This window comes from Canis lupus, chromosome 9 (genome assembly GCF_048164855.1).
Source record: "Canis lupus baileyi chromosome 9, mCanLup2.hap1, whole genome shotgun sequence".
NCBI classification, from domain to species: Eukaryota; Metazoa; Chordata; class Mammalia; order Carnivora; family Canidae; genus Canis; species Canis lupus.
Window position 1 is genome coordinate 72,874,178 of NC_132846.1, and position 18,608 is coordinate 72,892,785.

The following is an 18,608-nucleotide window of genomic DNA, read 5'->3' on the forward strand; positions in this document are numbered from 1 at the left end:
GGTCACATGCTTACCCCTGTGCTGGGTGGTGGGGATTCTGGGGCTTCACTGCAGGTTAAGAAGTTACCTGTGTAAATCAAAAGTTAAATATATGGATAGCTACCTGTATATTTACATTCACATTCAGAACCCACCCTGGGGCTGGCCTGTAACTAACTCCTCTCACCTTTCTTGTGTTAGAGGACATTTAATGAAGCTTTTAGGGGAGGGGATAATATATTGATAAACAGCTTTAGGAGTTTTGTCTGAGATTTTGGATTTTTTAAGGATGAGTTCCTAAATGGATTTGAGTCCACACAGTCTATACCTGGTACCTCAGGCCAAAGTACTCCTCAGGCAGGTGGTGTCCACTCTGCTTTGGCTACACCATCCCTGCCAGGGCAGCGTAGGTTATTCCTGTACCTCGTTAATGTGGTTTCATTCATCTTTCTTTGCTATTTTAGCCCATTTTTCTGTAAGATTTTCACTCATGTGGTGGCGTATTTTTATTTTCATTTTCAGTTTGAATTTCCTGGTGGGCTAGTTAAATTAGTGCGGGCTGCACAGCTAGTTTCTGGGGGAAGGGCTGGGTTTCGATGTGTGTTCCAGCTGAGGTGACTGTTGTCAGTTTGGGGCCACGCCTGAGAACCAGTGCTGCTGCTCTGGCTAATTAATTAGTAGCCTTTGACATTTTAGGGCCCGTCACAGTTTAGAGAAGCACTCAGTACACTTTGCCTCATTTAGCTACCATAAACTTTTAGGCTGTTGTTGCTGTTACTGGTTTTAATGTTTTAGTAGTTCTTGAGATTCTGTCATGCTTGCAGTTTTACACAATATTTGAGCCAGTTTATCATGTGTAGTAGGGTAGTTGAAGAAAAAAATCTCACATGACCAGAATTTGTGTGCTTCAGAGGTTGCAGAGGCCCATTAGCCCTCTCCATGTCTTATAGGGCAACCTGGCTTCTGCAGGGCGAAGCCTTGCTGGGCTGCTCATACGATGTAGCTAAGAAACATGTGCGTTCAGTCTTTCAGAGCAAATAAGTCTTCTGTGGTCATGTTGTCAGCACAGAAACCAACAAGGGCAGGGGCTGGGGCTGGGTTTCTGTCTTACTGAAGTCAGAAACATCCTCTTCCTCCTTAAGCAAACAGCAAGCAAATTGTGTACCAGATTAAGAAACTACAGTGTATTGTGTTTATTTGTAGTGTATGTTTTAGCCTCTTAGGGCAACTCTTGTGAGTTAGGTAACATACTTTCTAGATGGGTCTATTGGGACTGAGGGAGGCTGCTTAATGTCTCAAAGCCTTGCAGCCAGTAACTGGAAGAGCCTGGGCTCGGACGCTGGAATCAGTTCTGCTTGATACCAGGTGAAGCTCTGCTCACCCTCTGGACTGGTTCACGTACTCTGTGCCGTGCAGCTGTCGCTTGCCAGGTAGCTCTGCATTGTGGGTGCAGTATCGTCCCAGTGACCCAGAGGGGGAGGGCTGACTTCAGAAGCTTATCAGGCCTGATTCCAAGTTTGAGTTTATTGGTGGAGTTTTTTTCTTCTATATTCGAAGTTTTTAAAATAGTTTTAATAGTTGACTTTTATTTTTTAAATAGCTAAAGCTTAACTTTTATTTATTTTATTATTTTTATTTATTTTAATTCCAAAATTACATTTAAAAAACATATAGTAAGCTATATCCAAAATACTTAATGTATGTTTTTCAAATTAGAGACCAGAATAAATACAAAGATGCTGCCAATCTACTGAATGATGCCTTGGCCATCCGTGAGAAAACTTTGGGCAAAGATCATCCCGCGGTTTGTATATCTGGTTCTTTCCTTCTTTTTATATTTCATTTTCCCTAATATATTTTTTTACCCAACTCATTTTAATATTAAACTCAACAGGGAAAGTTTAAGAGCTGCCTTTTCACTAGATGGCACAGGTAGGAGTCTTCACTTACTCGATACCAGTGCTGAGCTTCAGCAGTGGTGGCTCTGATGTTTAGTATATACCAGTGCACACTTAATTTGTTTGTCACCACCACTTCAAATGGATCACGTACTATATTTTTTTTTATCCTAATCAAATTGCATGTACTTCTGTAAATTTTTTTCTAAAGAATTTGTGTTTTTTTCTTAAAATCTGGCTGGATTTGGAAACAGATCTATATTTGGGTTGGCTTTGTGGCTTCCAGCGAAATTAAAAAAAAAATCAAGATCATTGTGTTTATTGATTATTTAATTTCAGTATTCTACAATTTACTTCATATAATCTGTATATAGTGAATTGCTCTTTTGCTTTTAACTGAAGTCCTGTTCCTTCACTTAGTGGAGAACAGTTCACCATGCACACTGGGTATCAGTGAATGTGTGAGATCTGAAGTCCTGTCGGTTGGTGGTGTTTACCATTCTTTGCTGTTTCTCTGTGTAGGTGGCAGCAACTCTGAATAACCTTGCAGTGCTTTATGGCAAAAGAGGGAAGTACAAGGAGGCTGAGCCGCTGTGTAAAAGAGCTCTGGAGATCAGAGAAAAGGTGCGGGTGAAGGAAGGGTGCACATTGTCTTGAGATGTAGCATTTTGTCCTTTCTTTTTTTTTTTTAAAGATTTTTTAAATTTAATCATGAGAGATGCAGAGACCTAGAGGGAGAAGCAGGCTCCTCACAGGGAGCCCGATATGGGACTTGATCCCTGGACCTGGGATCACACTCTGAGCTGAAGGCAGAGCCACTGAGCTCACCCAGGCGTCACCCTCAACCACTGAGCCACCCAGGCGTCCCCATTTTGTGCTTTCTAAACATGTCATGTCTTAAGTTTTGAGGAATGACGACCACTGTGATATATCATGACTGACCATTTACTGAAAATAACTCTGATGAACGATAAGGTGGGCAGCCCACAAAACACAGCCAGGTTAGCTCATTCAGACCAGTGTTTAAAAGGAGTGAGGAGGGGGCGCTTGGGTGGTTAAGTGCCATGAATGACTAGGGGTAGTATTTTAAGTTGGTATTTTTTGTGATTATTTACCAGTGATACTGCAAGATCATTTATTTTTCAGTCATATGGCAGGGAATTGGGAAAGGGGCTCATCATGAAATCATGCAGGAAAATTTTTCTCATGCTATCATCTGCATGATATTTATGAATTAAAATGGTCAGATTTTGAGCAGACTGGGGGTAAATTCAAAGAGAACACATAAGTATCCAATTAAGGACTATGAACTCTATACAGTGATCTGCCAGGTTCATTTATGCATAATTACCTTCATTCACTCACTTGGCGATGTGTGCAGAGGATTTGGGGGCCCCTGGTTGGTTAGAGCCAGTGATTCACAAATCAGGATGCCCACTCCTTCCCTGGGGCACAGGTTGTGCAGACTTCCGGGATGGACCTCTGGGAGTGTGTATAGGAGGGGCTTGTCCAGGTATGGGGGCACACCGGATGGCTTCTCAATGGAGTTCCGCAGGCAGGGAGAGGCAGGAAATGGAGAGAGGGATGGGCAGGCGGCATGCCTCCTTGACGACCACATCAGTAAAGGCAGGCAACAAGTTGAGAGAATGAATCATTTGTTCCAGGTACTAGGGAGGTGATTTAGTGTTTACTCATCTCTGAGTCAGCACTTTTGCTGAGGTTATATTGGTGAAGGAGACAGAATTTGCACTCTGAGGGCTTACATTAGAATGGATGATGAACTATACAGATGAATAAGATGGTTTTGAGTAGTGATACTTGAAAGAAAGAAAAAAACCACAGTGCCTGTGAGTTACATGGGTGGAGACAGGCTGAAGCTCCCTAGTCACATGTAGGGAGGCATCCCCTCTGACGGTTTGGCAAAGACCCCGAGGGTTGATCATTTAGAGGGGCCGTGGTTGGGGGGGGCTGGGGGAAGGAAATCAGGCATGTGGGACATGACTTTGAAGAGCCCTGAAGGTGGTGTTTGAACTGTGAGGGGAAGTGGTTTAGGGTGAATGCAAAGGACTGCCAGGTCTTAATGGGAAGGGATAAGTGGGCCAAGTGCAAGAGCTGGAAATTCTCTTTGAAGGCTTGCACGTGTAGGAAGGCGTCTTGGGCAGTAGCCGGAGTCAGCAAGTGCTCTTCCAGAACTTGTAGTCACATTAATGTAGTCTTTGTGTAGCTGTTTCCTGATTTCAGGCTACGTGCCACCTGTGCTAGTGTGCATGTGGGGTTACTGTAAAGATAAAGGAAGTTGAGTGCATGTAGGGAAATCAGTACAGTTCCTCCTGCCAGCCAAGAGTATGAGTTCTAGCTTTTTTTATTTGTGCACAGCACAGGGACAGGACCCGCTGTGTACCTGGACATCAGGCACAGTGATGTTTGTGTTTAGAAGCATCCTTCTCACAGTATGTGTAGAATGGATTGGATAGCACTGACACAGATGGGTGTTTCTAATACACTCTCTTTTGTTCCCAGGTTTTGGGGAAGGATCACCCTGACGTTGCCAAGCAGTTAAACAACTTGGCTTTACTGTGCCAGAATCAGGGCAAGTACGAAGAAGTCGAATATTACTATCAAAGAGCTCTGGAGATCTACCAAACAAAACTGGGGCCTGATGACCCCAACGTGGCCAAAACGAAAAATAACCTGGTATGTTGACAGAGGTACACTGTGTAGGTAGAGCCAGAATTGCTCCCTTTTTTTGAACTCTGAGCTTTGTTGTTTAACCTGTAGATAAGAATGTGTGTTTCATTTACATATGAAATAACTAAGTTCTTTCTTTTATTTTAAGGCATCCTGCTATCTGAAGCAAGGAAAATTCAAGCAAGCAGAAACACTGTACAAAGAGATTCTCACTCGTGCACATGAAAGGGAGTTTGGTTCTGTAGATGGTAAGAACTGTATTGGTGCTTCCAAGCAGATGCAGTTGTTAGGATGCACTAGAAATACTCATTTCCTTCTGGAACTTGGTAATACCCAAGTCATCACCGTATTTTCAGGGTAGAATTTAATTGGAATTTTAGAAATGATTTTGCACATAGTGCTTGGAGAAGAGGACATGGCAGTTTGAGAGGTCATAGGTTCATTCATTCCTTCATCTACCATCCATTGAACACGGTGAATGGTTGCTTACTTGCCCTGACCTACATACACACTCTGAGGGGTCACATGCCTTGTGGCGAGAGGTGATGGGCCACCTGCCCTGTCTTCCTGTGTTGCCCTCTCTTGAGTCCAGGCTGGCTTCATGCACAGCTCCAACCACTAATTCTAGAAAGCCTCTTCGGAGGCATCAAGACTTTCTGGAATTGTTCTATTATCCTGGTTCCCAAAGTGCCAGTGGGGACCGGTAGCATCAGCACCACATGGGACCTGTCAGAAATGCAAATGGTTTACCCTACCTCAGGCCTGCTGGGATATTTGTTTAAAAGAGCCAAGGCCCGTCTCTGTATTCCTTAAAGTATTTTTTTTTCTTTTTTCTTTTTTTTTAAATTTATTTATGATAGTCACAGAGAGAGAGAGAGAGGCAGAGACACAGGCAGAGAGAGAAGCAGGCTCCATGCACCAGGAGCCCGACGTGGGATTCGATCCCGGGTCTCCAGTATCGTGCCCTGGGCCAAAGGCAGGCGCCAAACCGCTGAGCCACCCAGGGATCCCGTATTTTTTTTTTCTTAAAGTATTATAGGTACTTAATGTATACAGTTTTTTTTTAATTTTATTTATTTATTCATGAGAGAGAGAGGCAGAGACACAGGCAGAGAGAGAAGCAGGCTCCATGCAGGGACCCCGACATGGGACTTGATCCTGGGTCTCCAGGATCACGCCCTGGGCTGAAGCTGGCACTAAACTGCTGAGCCACCCGGGCTGCCTGTGTATACAGTTTTGGAATAAATAACAAGATTTAAATTGCTCAATAAAACAATATTTGTCACATAAGGCATTTCCCACTGCATTGGGTTACGTAAGGCATTTGGAATGAGGACAGTTGTTACTGGTCTGCAGGAAACCTCAGGATGCATGGGGAGAGATGTTTTGCTTAATAAATGTTTTCATTTATAGAGAATTTCTAGAAGTCACTTTTGAAAAATCTTTCAAGTGTATTAGTTTTTTTCTTTCCATTGGTAAGTGGAACAGTAGTAAATCTGTTTTACTCTCAGAATATAGCAATGCCCCAAGCTCACCCTGTGAGCAGGGATTTTGTTTTTTGTTTTTTGTTTTTAAAGATTTTATTTATTTATTCATAGAGATGCAGGGAGAGAAAGAGAGGCAGAGACACAGGCAGAGGGAGAAGCAGGCTCCACGCAGAGAGCCTGATGTGGGACATGATCCTGGGTCTCCAGGATCACGCCCTGGGCTGCAGGCGGCGCTAAACCGCTGCGCCACCGGGGCTGCCCTGTTTTGTTTTTTTAAAAGATTTATTTATTTATTCATGAAAGAAAGAGAGACAGACAGACACAGGCAGGGAGAGAGAGAGAGAGAGAGAGGCAGAGACACAGGCAGAGGGAGAAGCAGGCTCCATGCAGGGAGCCCGACGTGGAACTCGGTCCAGGACTCCAGGATCACGCCCTGGGCCAAAGGCAGGTGCTAAACCGCTGAGCCACTCAAGGATCCCCTGAGCCACCCAGGGATCCCTGGGATTTTGTTTGGAGTTGTTGCAGGATGGGGCCACGGATCCTCACCAAACTGTAGAGGCTGTGTGGATTTTGTAGTGATTCTACAGCATTTCCTAATAACTTCTTTTAAAAAAGTCTCTTCTGGAGAAATACTTATGATTGGCTAGCTGCTCTTTGCTAAAAATAGTAGCATGAAGTCCAGTTGGGTTCTAGTTAAAAGCAGTTTTCCTTTAAAAAAAAAAAAAAAAGAAAGCAGTTTTCTTATATTTGGACTTGCCCTCCATACAAATGTTAAAGCATAGGACAGAAGGTATCTTTTCTTTAGGCAAGATGACGATGTGTCCTGTTGTCATCGGTGTGTGACCTCCGGCCTCACGGGGCCCCTGCTGCTCGGTGCACACGCTGATGTATGTGACCTGTTGTGTTGTCTGGGAGTTGTGCTCTGTTAGCTTGCTGCATACTTAGGTATTGTAGCAGTGGAATTACTTTAGTTAGATAAAGCTAAAACTGTACAGTGTTAGTAAGTTTCAGATACTGTTCACTCTCTTAAAACCAATATTTGAGACAAGTTTTTGTTTTATCCTATAACATGGCAAGTAATAATTATAAAAATAGCCACACATTAGTCTTTCTGTCAGGCAGTCTCAGTGTGTAATCATGTCAAATTTTCTGAACAGTCTGGTGAAGTGGGTCTAACCTTCACCCATTTTAGGAGTGAGGACACTGTAGAGAAGTGATTTGTCCATGGTTTGGTAGTTAGTGGCTAGACCGGCTGTGAGCACAGGTTTCTTCCTCTGGAACCTAAAATAGGTCCTCGTAGGAAACCTTGAAAATTCATGCATAGATGGAACATGAAAAACACCCATGATTTCAACACCCAGATACAGCTTTTAGCGATCGTAGTGTCTTTCCTTCCTTCTGTGCTGATTAATTTACATATTTAAAACCATACTTTTTTTTAAAAATTTTTATTTATTTATGATAGTCACAGAGAGAGAGAGGCAGAGACATAGGCAGAGGGAGAAGCAGGCTCCATGCACCGGGAGCCCGACGTGGGACTCGATCCCGGGTCTCCAGGATTGCGCCCCGGGCCAAAGGCAGGCGCCAAACTGCTGCGCCACCCAGGGATCCCAAAATCATACTTTATATATAGTCCCACATACTTATTTTCCTTCATACTTGTACCTCAAGCATTTTTCATGTCATAAAAGTGTTTTCAGAAACTTCACTTTTGTAATTGCTTGTCCTCCATGGTGTGGGTACAAGGGTTGTCTAGAAACTGGATGGAATGGCATGGTTAAGGTTCTTAAAAATTAAGGAGACTTTAAGAGAATATTGATTAGTATCTTTTTCTATTTTGGCTCCTTGCATCTTACCCTTTTTTTTTTTAGACTTTTGTTTAATGATAGCATTTTCAAATTCTAAACATTCCCAAGCATATGTGAGGATTCTAGCATTAAAAGTTTCATTGTAGGGGCCACAACATTTGTCAGCTGCTTCTTTTTTTTTTTCTTTTTTTTTAAGATTTTATTTATTTATTCATAGAGACAGAGAGAGAGAGAGGGAGAAGCAGGCTCCATGCAGAGCGCCTGACGCGGGACTCTATCCCAGGTCCTCAGGATCATACCCTGGGCTGCAGGCGGTGCTGAACCGCTGCACCACCGGGGCTGCCCCATTTGTCAGCTTTTTTGACAGTTGCCTGCCCTATCTAGGTACATTGGATAGTGTGTCTTCTGTTCACAGCGCTGCACGTGAGCGCCCATCTGTTTGTTTCTTCTACCCTCCTAGGCTCCACTGTGAACTTCTTCTGTCGAAGCTGTAAGAAATAACATCTAAAGACCTTGCAACCATTGAAACTTGACAGCCTCTACTCAGTGTGCCCTATTAAGCTTCAGTTTTTTTTTGTTTTTTTAAATTTTTTATTTATTTATGATAGTCACACAGAGAGAGAGAGAGAGGCAGAGACACAGGCAGAGGGAGAAGCAGGCTCCATGCACCGGGAGCCCGACGTGGGATTCGATCCAGGGTCTCCCGGATTGCGCCCTGGGCCAAAGGCAGGCGCCAAACCGCTGCGCCACCCAGGGATCCCAGCTTCAGTTTTATAGTATGTTATTTTTTCTCCCCTAGATGAAAATAAACCCATTTGGATGCATGCTGAAGAAAGAGAAGAATGCAAAGTAAGAATACACTATTTTGAGAAATTTTCTGATTTGGATATATTGCTTTAAAGATAATGACTCATTTGTTATAATTTAGGGAAAGCAAAAGGACGGGACATCTTTTGGAGAGTATGGCGGCTGGTACAAAGCCTGCAAAGTTGATAGGTATGTCTTTTTTTTTTTCAAAGGTTTTATTTGTTTATTTTAGATAAAATGCAAGAGATCAAGTGAACAGGGGGAGGGGCAGATGAGGAGGGAGAGGGGGAAGCAGACTCCCCGCTGAGGGCAGATCCCAGAGCCCGATGCGGGGCTCAATCTCCCAACCCTGAGCGGAAATCAGGAGTCAGACACTTCACCGACTGTGCCACTTGGGTGCCCTGATAGGTATGTCCTTTTATCTGAAGAAATAGAACTGCCTTGGAAGGTGTTAGTGCTTTAAGGGCAGCTTGTGAGTGAATGAGCAGGGAAAATTCCTTTAGGTGGTGCGCATGCATAGTCCCATGTGGCTCCCAGATTCCAGGCAAAAACCTGTAACTTTGTGGAGGAGGTAATGTACCTGCATGCAACTCACCGCAACATGGGTGAAATCTGAGTTCTGTCCATTAGCTCGACTTTGCCTGAGGCTAAGTGCCAAATCAGGAGAAGGGGTAACTGAGTAGGGAGGTGGTGTTCAGGGCGACCATCCTTCGAGCAGACTCAGGAGGCAGGCCAGCCTTCTGCAAATGTGAGCCTCGCCCTCCCCTGCACCTCTCGTCTTTGCGGCCCTCAGGGCCTCCGGGTGTGCAGAGGGCAGCGTGAGGTCCTTGGCTGCTGGCCCTGTGAGCCTCTGCTGCCCACACCTCTGTTTCCTCTCCTGACTGAAACACCTTCCCGGAGGACTTTTCCCTTTCTTAACTGTAACTCCACCTAGAGGACCAGTTTACCAGTCATCTGTTCAGGAAAATGATCTGAACCCTCTTCTGGGTTCCCCATAGCACTTACCATAAAAACTGACATTTATAGGCTTTATTTTTACTACTACTGTGTAATTGTCTCAGACATAGGGCATAGCTTCTTTATTTCTCTACCTTAAGCAATGATCATTAGCAAGAAGAGTGGCCTCTTGAGGACTTAATATGTACTGAAAGGACGTAGGTTTATTTCTAGGTTTTTAGTGAGACTGCTGTCAGGGGTGCAGAAGTGCTCCATCCCTGTGCGCACTCACTCTCTGCCTGCAACCCCGCTCACACATTCTGCTTCCCTCTCCTGTGGACAGGACAGGAGGTGAATAGCAACACCAGAAACACCTTGTCCTGTTTACTGCCCAACACATAGTAAGTTCTGCCTCCAGAGGAAGTGTGATGGTCACCACACAGAGCCAGCACAGACATCTCTGTTGACATGAGCCTATCCCACTGGCCGTGCAGAGGGAAGCTTCAGAGAGGGACAAGGCAGGGCATCCTTTGGGATGGAAGAAATTTTCAGAGGGGCTCCTGGGGGGGGCTCAGGCAGTGAACCATCTTTTTTTTTTAAAGATTTTATTTATTCATTCATGATAGACATGGGGGTGGGGGCAGAGACACAGGCAGAGGGAGAAGCAGGCTCCATGCAGGGAGCTCGATGTGGGACTCGATCCCGGGACTCCAGATCATGCCCTGGGCCAAGGCATGTGCTAAACCGCTGAGCCACCCAGGGATTCCCAGCATCTGACTCTTGATCTCAGCTCAGGTCTCGATCCTTAAGGCCGTGAGTTCAAGCCCTGGGTGGCTCTGTGCTGGGTGTGGAGTCAGCTTAAGAAAAAAAGGAAGAAGAAAAAACTAGAGTTTACAGTCAAAAGAAGCAGTGTAAGAAATTTAAAGAATTCTCGCAAACATAAGTCTGTTAGTGCTTTAGAGGATAGTGTTTAGTGTTATTGATAGTACTTCTAAAACTTGTATTTAATAGTTCTCTGTATCCTTTGTTTTCTTATAGTCCAACTGTTACAACTACTTTGAAAAACCTTGGGGCACTTTACAGACGTCAAGGCAAATTTGAAGCTGCAGAGACATTGGAAGAAGCAGCCATGAGGTCCCGCAAACAGGTCAGTGGCCTGCCTTCTCTTTTTAACTCCCCTCTTAGACTTTGAGTATAATGACTTCTCCTTTATGTGACTTAGCAAAAGCTTGATTTATTTTTAAACATTTTTTTTTTTAAATTTTTATTTATTTATGATAGTCACAGAGAGAGAGAGAGGCAGAGACACAGGCAGAGGGAGAAGCAGGCTCCATGCACCGGGAGCCTGACGTGGGATTCGATCCCGGGTCTCCAGGATCGCGCCCTGGGCCAAAGGCAGGCGCTAAACCACTGCGCCACCCAGGGATCCCCAAAAGCTTGATTTAGAAAGAAAGTATTTAATATTTTAGTTTGTACAAAGAAAATTATGTTGTTTAAAAGACTGTAGCTATGACACCAGAAGCATAAGCAGCAGAAGAAAAACCAACTGAATCAGTTAGATTCACCAAAATTAGAGCTGTTTGTGCATTCAGGGATGCTACCAAGAAAGTGAAGACACCCTTAGAAATGGGTGGAAGTGCTTGCAAATCACCGCTGATGAGGATCTGACATCTAGAACATATAAAGACAGAAGGATCTCCTAGTTTAAAAGTGAACAAAGGAGCTGAGTAGACATTTCTCTGAGGGCGGCACCCAGATGCCCAGAACAAGCACATGATGAGGTGTTCGGTATCCTTAATCATTAGGGAAATGTGAAGCAGACCACAGCGGGATACCCTCTCACACCCAGGAGAATGGCTGTAATCCAGAACAGATAGAAAGTCATAGGTGCTGCTGCATACCTACCTGAGAGAGGTAGTGATGGAAAGTCTTGGGCACTGCGGGGGGAGATGTCAGGTGGTGCGGTCCCTGTGGACAGCAGTGTGGCAGCTCCTCAGGTTCAATGCGGAGCTACCGAAGCGCTTTCCTCGTCAACTGAGAGGTGTTGGTTAGACTGAGATGATGTTTGTGAAGAAATATGGAAAAGGCATACTTGTTGCCCTGTAGTGAGCAGATTTCAGAGTAATGAGTAAATGTATTACTCTCTGTGTATGTGTATAAATAGGTAAAAATATATATAAAGAGACTAGGGTTGTTTTGTTTTAAGATTTTATTTATTTATTCACGAGAGACACAGAGAGGCAGAGACATAGAGGGAGAAGCAGGCTCTCTGTAGGGAGCCCAATGTGGGACTTGATCCCAGGATCGTGACCTGAGCTGAAGGAAGATGCTCAACCACTGAGCCACCCAGGTCCCCCATGGTTTTGTTGTATATTTTTATTTTATTTTAATTAATTTATTTTTAAAAGATTTCACTTATTCATGAGAGATGCAGAGAGAGAGACAGGGGTAGAGACACAGGCAGAGAGAAGCAGACTCCATGCAGGGAACCCAATGTAAGATTCATCCAGGAACTCTGGGATCACGCCCTGAGCCAAAGGCAGACGCTCAACCGCTGAGCCACCCAGGCATCCCTTGTTGTATATTTTTAGGATTGGAAAGACAAGTGTGAGTTTTTTCCTTTCCATTTATTTACTTATGTATGTATGTATGTATGTATGTATTTATTTAATTTATTTAATTAATTAATTCATTCATTCATGAGAGATACAGGCAGAGGGAGAAGCAGGCTCCCCACAGGGAGCCCCATGTGGGACTCAATCCCGGATCCCGGGATCACGCCCTGAGCCCAAGGCAGACATTCAACCACTGAGCCACCCAGGCGTCCCTCCGTTCCTGAATAGTAGGCGATTATGTGTTTGTTTATGGCCACTTTTTGTCTGGGATTAAAATTACCCATATATACCTAATAATTCTTTTCTTTCAAAAGAGTTCACGCAGAATGATGAGAGAAGACCCGCAGTGTTAGAACCAACAGTGCCTCCCAGCTGTGCCCCTAGAGGATCCCCTTTCTTAAGTACCATCATTCCTCTAGGGTCTTCTGACTCTGAAGGGCTACTTGGGACCGTGGCTCTGTGTGGGGCAAAGTGCCCTGAGGTATTGGGAGCTCTGTTGGGGGTTCCGCTGTGTGAGGGTCTCGCTGTGTGGGGCCACTCACTGAGTGTGCCGCCCCTGAGGATGGAATGTGGCTTAGGAGGTCTTGGTGCTCATCCTAGATCTAGAGTGCTGTGACCAGTCATCTTCAGGAGTAGTTCCAACAATCCAGGCTTTGTTTTAAGGTGCCAGGATAAAGGTGTTTTTATGCCTCAGTCAGTTAGTATCTGCCTTGGGCTTGGGGTCATGATCTCAGGGTCTTGGTTCACAACCCCGCGTCTGGCTCCCTGCTCAGCAGGGAGTCTGTTTCTCTCTCCACTTCCTCCTGCATGTGCACTCATTCTCTCAAATAAATAAATCTTTTTTTTTTTTTTTTTTTTAATTCGTGAGAGAGACAAAGAAAGAGGTAGAGACATAGGCAGAGGGAGAAGCAGGCTTCCTGCAGGGAGCCCAATATGGGACTACATCCCAAAACCCTGGGATCACGACCTGAGTGGAAGGCAGACACTCAACCACTGAGCCACCCAGGTGCCTCATAAATAAAATCTTTAAAAAATAAAGTGCCAGGATGATGTGTATCAAACGAGTTGAGTCTGGGGAATCAGGAGTTGTGGAAATTTAAAGAAAGAGATTGTCTGTGCTTTATTGGGAATGGTGCCCTTCTGCTGGATCAAGGGCCACCGTCTGCCTTACTGTCAAAGTCACAGCAGCATATCATGTGCTTGAGGTTTGTGCCTTTTGAAGAGGAAACTATCGAAGTCAGTACAGGTGCAGTATTTGCATGAGCTGTTGGGGTTGAGATCCCATTTAGAAGATGGGACATGTTGCGTCTGGGTCATTAGAACTGAAATGCACCCGGACAGCAGGCTGTGCTGTGTGATAGCACCTCAAGTGTGTGTGGGTCCATCTCTGCGGAAATGAGGGGAGAGCTTGCTGCTGTCCTCACTCCTTGACAGGGGGGCGTTTGGGTGTTTTCCAGTATCTTACTGTGACGCTTGGCAAACAGAGAAGTTGAGGGAATTTCACACTCTTGTGCCTGCCTCCCAGATTCTGCCTTAAATGCTTCATTGCTCTCTGGCACATCTCTCCCTCCTCTCTGTCCAGCAGTCCTGTTTTGGGTAGAGCATTTCAAGTTTGTGTATGTCGGTACAATTCCTTCTAAATACTTCCAAGTGTGCATCTCACCCACTGGAACCCATGTTTGTTGTCTTTTAAAATTTCAGATAAACTTTACAAAGAGTGAAATGCGTGAGTCGTAAGTGTGTATTTCCACGAATCGCTCTTCCAAGTTTTTCTCTCCAGTGTTTAAAGACTTTTTTGTGTGTGTGTTGTTTTTTTACCCCCTGGTGAAGCTGAGCCATCTTAGAAATCCTTAATCAAACTTGAGTTCTAACGGATCAAACCCTGTCCCTCTTGCCTGGCTCAGGGTCTTGACAATGTTCACAAACAGAGAGTAGCTGAAGTGCTGAATGACCCTGAGAACGTGGAGAAGCGGAGGAGCCGCGAGAGCCTCACTGTGGACGTGGTCAAGTACGAGAGCGGCCCTGATGGAGGGGAGGAAGTGAGTATGAGCGTAGAGTGGAACGGGGTAAGTACAGTACACGGCTGCCGGCCTGCTCCCACAGATGCTTGCCTGCTGCCCGGAGGCCGCCTGGGCCAGGCTCCCAGCAGGAGTGCTGTCCCACACGTTCCTCCTGGCTTAGTGCTAGACACTGTCCTTTCCTCAAATTAAGTACAAATTAAGCTTTGTGTAAGTTCTTATCTTCTGCTAATAATGAAGTCTGTTACTCGTTTGAAGTGGTCGTTTCCTTTTCTGTAGGAACCCATGAAAGCTGTTTGGCTTAACTTGGAGCACTTAAATGCTGATTGAGTGTCCTGGTTGTTTAGAGCCATAATCCATAACCTGGTTGTGTTTTGATATTAGGATTAGTTTGGCAGAAAACTAACTCGCTTTTTTAACTTACCCATTTTCATTGCTAACTCCAGTGCTCCTAATTTCACTGACCAGGCTGCTGTAGATTTTCTGAGAATTAATTTAAATTCCTTCAATGGAAGTGATGTTTCAAATAGAGCTTGTCTCTAGAGAAGAATAGGTTGGGGTCGCTACTTTTGGTGGCGCCTCGGTGCTGAGTGTCACCTTCCCACTGAGGTCCCGTGGCTAGTCTCTCTTCACAGTCCTTTGCCAGACGTTTTCGGATACAAAACACGTGCCCGTGTTTGGAACATGTCTCTCCTGGCCAGGCTCTACCTCTGGGTTTCACTGGTTTGCCTTTATGGAAATTCTTACCACTGCTATTTATCCAGTGGTCTCCAAAGAGCGTGTGGCCTCCTGGACATTTTTCCTAGCAAATGTTGGTCACACAAGGGTAATACTTTTGTGCATTGAGTTAATATCTTTGGAACTTTGCTTTTAGCAGGAAAGGTTGAATGCAGGATTGTGTGCACAATCCATTTTTTTCTTTTTTGGAAGTTGCAGTAGATGCAGTTTGGTTAGTTGTAATTGTGCAAATGTTTTGCCAAATAGAAGTCTTGGGGCTTCCTATTCTTTTATCTTTTTGAATGTATTTATTTTGGGGATTTTCTAGAGCTGTAGTGCCTTGGTAAGGATGAACATTCTCAGTAGACATTTTCTATGTAACGTTAGTGGCCAGAATTTCAGGGAGAGCATCTTTTTGACTGTCTTTATCTGGCAGCTGCCTTGCTTTGGTGTTTCCTGTGCCAAGACAACCAATCAGCATCTGCTTTGACCATTCCCCCATTGGGCAGTAGTCTAACACATAAGCGATGATGGCCAGGCCCTCTCTTGTCCGCATCTGGCCACACTGTGTACTGTACTCTCCCACGATTCCTATTGTCCTGCATGCCTTGTGTAGAGGGCCATGTCCCTTCTCTAGTCTGTAGAAGCCAGGGCGCAGATTTTGATACTCTTGAACGAAGTTCTGGAGGAACTTTTTCTTGAGACAGTATTTCTAGGTCAATCTTTCTGTGAAATCCTATAATAAAATTATTGACAATGTAGAGTTCTGTTCCCATCGTCAAGACTAGGACTCAAGGATGAGGGAGAGCTGCTTTCCATCCAGTTTGTAGGGCTGGTGGGCGGCTTCCTGTCAAGCCTGCTGTGGAGTCACAGATGCAGAGGGCAGGAAAGGTCCCCCCTCTGAGTGCGCACATGGGCATCCTTCCACTTCACATTTCCTGTCTCACTTTGGATATGCTGTCACATAGGATGTTCACATCCCAGGCTTTGGACACCTTTTTACTTGAGCCCTAGACACCATATGCTCTGCGTCCTTGACAAAATCCATCCCAGGCTCGTCAGTGGGTTGTGGTCCACTCACTGGCTGAAGGAATCTATATCCCAGATCTTCGGTCATCCTGGACAGTAGTTCCTAAATTTGCAGTGAGCAGTGGAAGGGGCCCTTGGTTCACTTAGAGTCTGAGATCAAGCAGCAGGTGACTCAAGAGCTGCTTGGGGTACCTTGGGGTACCCTTGTGGGTGAACGTGCTCACTGCCACGCCTGGAGGCCTCTGCTCCGACCCAGCCCACCCTCACCTTCACCTTCTCGGGAGGTCCCCAGCTCTTAGGTTCTGAGGAGGTGGTAGCGAGCTCTCCTGACATTTGGGTGGAATTTCATTTTCAAAGCATACTGTTACTATTTAAGAAGAGGCAGTAAAGGCAGTATGCACACCAGGGTTTTGTTGAAATCATCCTGATTTAGGTGTAGGCAGATGCAGTTAAAGGAGCCCATTTTAAGTGCCACCTTCAGTTCAGATGTTAATGCGCTACAGCCCCCCACCCCTACCCCACCCCCCATGAGTCTCTGTCCAGGTGTGAGAGTTAGTGTTTCAGGCCCTCAGTGTGAGTGAAGAGTCCCTGTGATGACAGGGCATGTGGTTAAGACCTCTTACACCTGCAACAACTTACTACCTGAGAGCAGCAAGATTTTCAGGTAGTCCAGATCCACTAGGCGCAAATTGGGAGTTTAGTGTCAGGGGTAGACCTGTCATCTGTTAATTTCATATTTCAAATTGTGGGTGCTTTAAAGGTGGCTTCACTGTTCTTGGTGGTTTATGTTGTTATTCTAAGAACTTGTGATATATTTATAATGAGAAATGCCACCTAGATTTTCTTATTGGAGTTCTGCATTAGATATTTTTAAAAAGATTTTATTTATTCATGAGAGAGAGAGAGAGAGAGAGAGAGAGGAACAGACACAGGCAGAGGGAGAAGTAGGCTCCATGCAGGGAGCCCGACATGGGACTCCATCGTGGGTCTCCAGGATCACACCCTGGGCTACAGGCAGCGCTAAACCACTGAGCCACCTGGGCTGCCCATGCATTAGATTTTTTAAAAAAGGTTTCAGTGCTGTTTAGAAAGTTTAAAAACTGCTACCATAAGAAAAAGCATTGTGTTGCTGTGTTGTGCAGGTGCTCCTCCAGCAGGGAGGCTGGCAGGTGCAGGCTCAGCAGCCTCGTTCTATTGTCGTAGCTGTTTATACGAGACTGAGTAGGCATGGTTGTTCCCAACATTCAGAAATAAACGTAAAACGATGGGCAGTGTGGTCAAATATAAGGTAGCCTAGGTTCTAATTGCTCCCTGGAGATATCAAAAGTCTGGGTCAGCCCAGAACAGGATTACATGCTATTAAAATAGAATAAAAGTAAGATTACTGGTATGCTGTAATCATTCATATGAAATTTTTTATCAAATTCTTAGGGAAATGTGATTCTGGTCTATTACATACTATTAAGATTGTTGAAAATGTTCTTGAAAATGTAACTTCCTCTAACTTATTTTTTAAAAAAGATTTTATTTATTCATGAGAGAGAGAGAGAGAGAGAGAGAGGCAGAGACACAGGCAGAGGGAGAAGCAGGCTCCCTGCAGGGAGCCTGACATGGAACTTGATCCCGGGTCTCCAGGATCACGCCCTGGGCCGAAGGGGGCGCCTAACTGCTGAGCCACCCGGGCTGCCCACCTCTAGCTTATTTTTGTATAAAGTACAAAAGTACAGAGCTGAAGTCATTGTCAAGATAAATCTGAGTTCTCTTTTATGGTCCTGCTAAAAATGTAAATGCTATGTGGAGAGGAGTCCTTTCTGGCGGAATTGGATTCCCTTTACCCTCTGCACATCGCTGCATCTGCCTGTCCCTGGAGCCTGGGCCCCTCAGAGAACATGGGAACCCTTGCTGCACTATTATAAGGGATCGAATTTACAGCCATTCCTTGAGGGCTCCAGGAAACATCACGTCTTCCATTCCAAGGGGACCCGGAGTCTTCCTTTTCTGTTTTCTGTTTCTGACTTGCCAGTTCCCTGCAGGGTCCTTGAAAAGAAGCCTGCCCCACCTGCGCCCCCTACACTGAACTCTTGCCTGAGATTACTGAGGAATGGGATAGTATATGCTGTTAATTAGAAAAAGATTTTTATTTTTAAAAATTGTATTAGAAAGGCAATTAGACTATAACAAAGAGAAAGAAACAACAAATCACCTGAATCTATAGATAATAATTACTGCTGTATGTTTCTTAGGCAGTGCACTATTACTATTCATTTCTGTTCAGAAACCCACTTTTTTCATGTAAGTATTCTTTCATGGCATTATAAAGAAGTAGGATGTTTTTGAAAGAGAATGCAGGTCACCTCCCAACTCTCCATCCTTTACTGCATAGAAATCCACTGGGACTCGGGGTGGGTTTCCACTGTCCTCCCCATTGGTTCTCACTGGCTCTCAAGAGCAAGTGCAAGGAGGTGGGCAGCCCAGCTCCTGTGTGCCTCCTGCTGCAGGGGTGAGGGATTGGGTAGGGATAGCGTGGGTGTGTGTTTAACAGAAGTACCTCTGGAATCTGAAATCACTCCCATGGTCTGCTGAGTGGCTAGACAGGAATATTGTAACACTGCTATAGCGTAGCAAT

At 44.9% G+C, this 18,608-nt stretch overlaps 1 protein-coding gene across 25 annotated transcripts in view; it reads left to right on the top strand.

Annotated features, from left to right (window-relative positions):
- The window catches only part of KLC1 (kinesin light chain 1), a 69,146-nt gene that overhangs the window by 38,513 nt on the left and 12,025 nt on the right, over nt 1-18,608 (top strand). For 8 of the 25 annotated variants that reach the window (XR_012037289.1, XR_012037288.1, XM_072840079.1 and 5 more), the window contains 8 exons: nt 1,696-1,783; nt 2,400-2,501; nt 4,398-4,571; nt 4,714-4,813; nt 8,660-8,709; nt 8,789-8,856; nt 10,642-10,750; nt 14,123-14,284. Coding sequence is in view for 22 of the 25 variants with exons in the window: in XM_072840079.1 (XP_072696180.1) it covers nt 1,696-1,783; nt 2,400-2,501; nt 4,398-4,571; nt 4,714-4,813; nt 8,660-8,709; nt 8,789-8,856; nt 10,642-10,750; nt 14,123-14,284 (853 nt within the window). In the remaining 3 variants the exon portion in view is untranslated. The remainder of the gene's footprint in view (nt 1-1,695; nt 1,784-2,399; nt 2,502-4,397; nt 4,572-4,713; nt 4,814-8,659; nt 8,710-8,788; nt 8,857-10,641; nt 10,751-14,122; nt 14,285-18,608) is intronic. The other 17 variants (XR_012037291.1, XM_072840092.1, XM_072840091.1 and 14 more) reach the window with 3 other exon arrangements.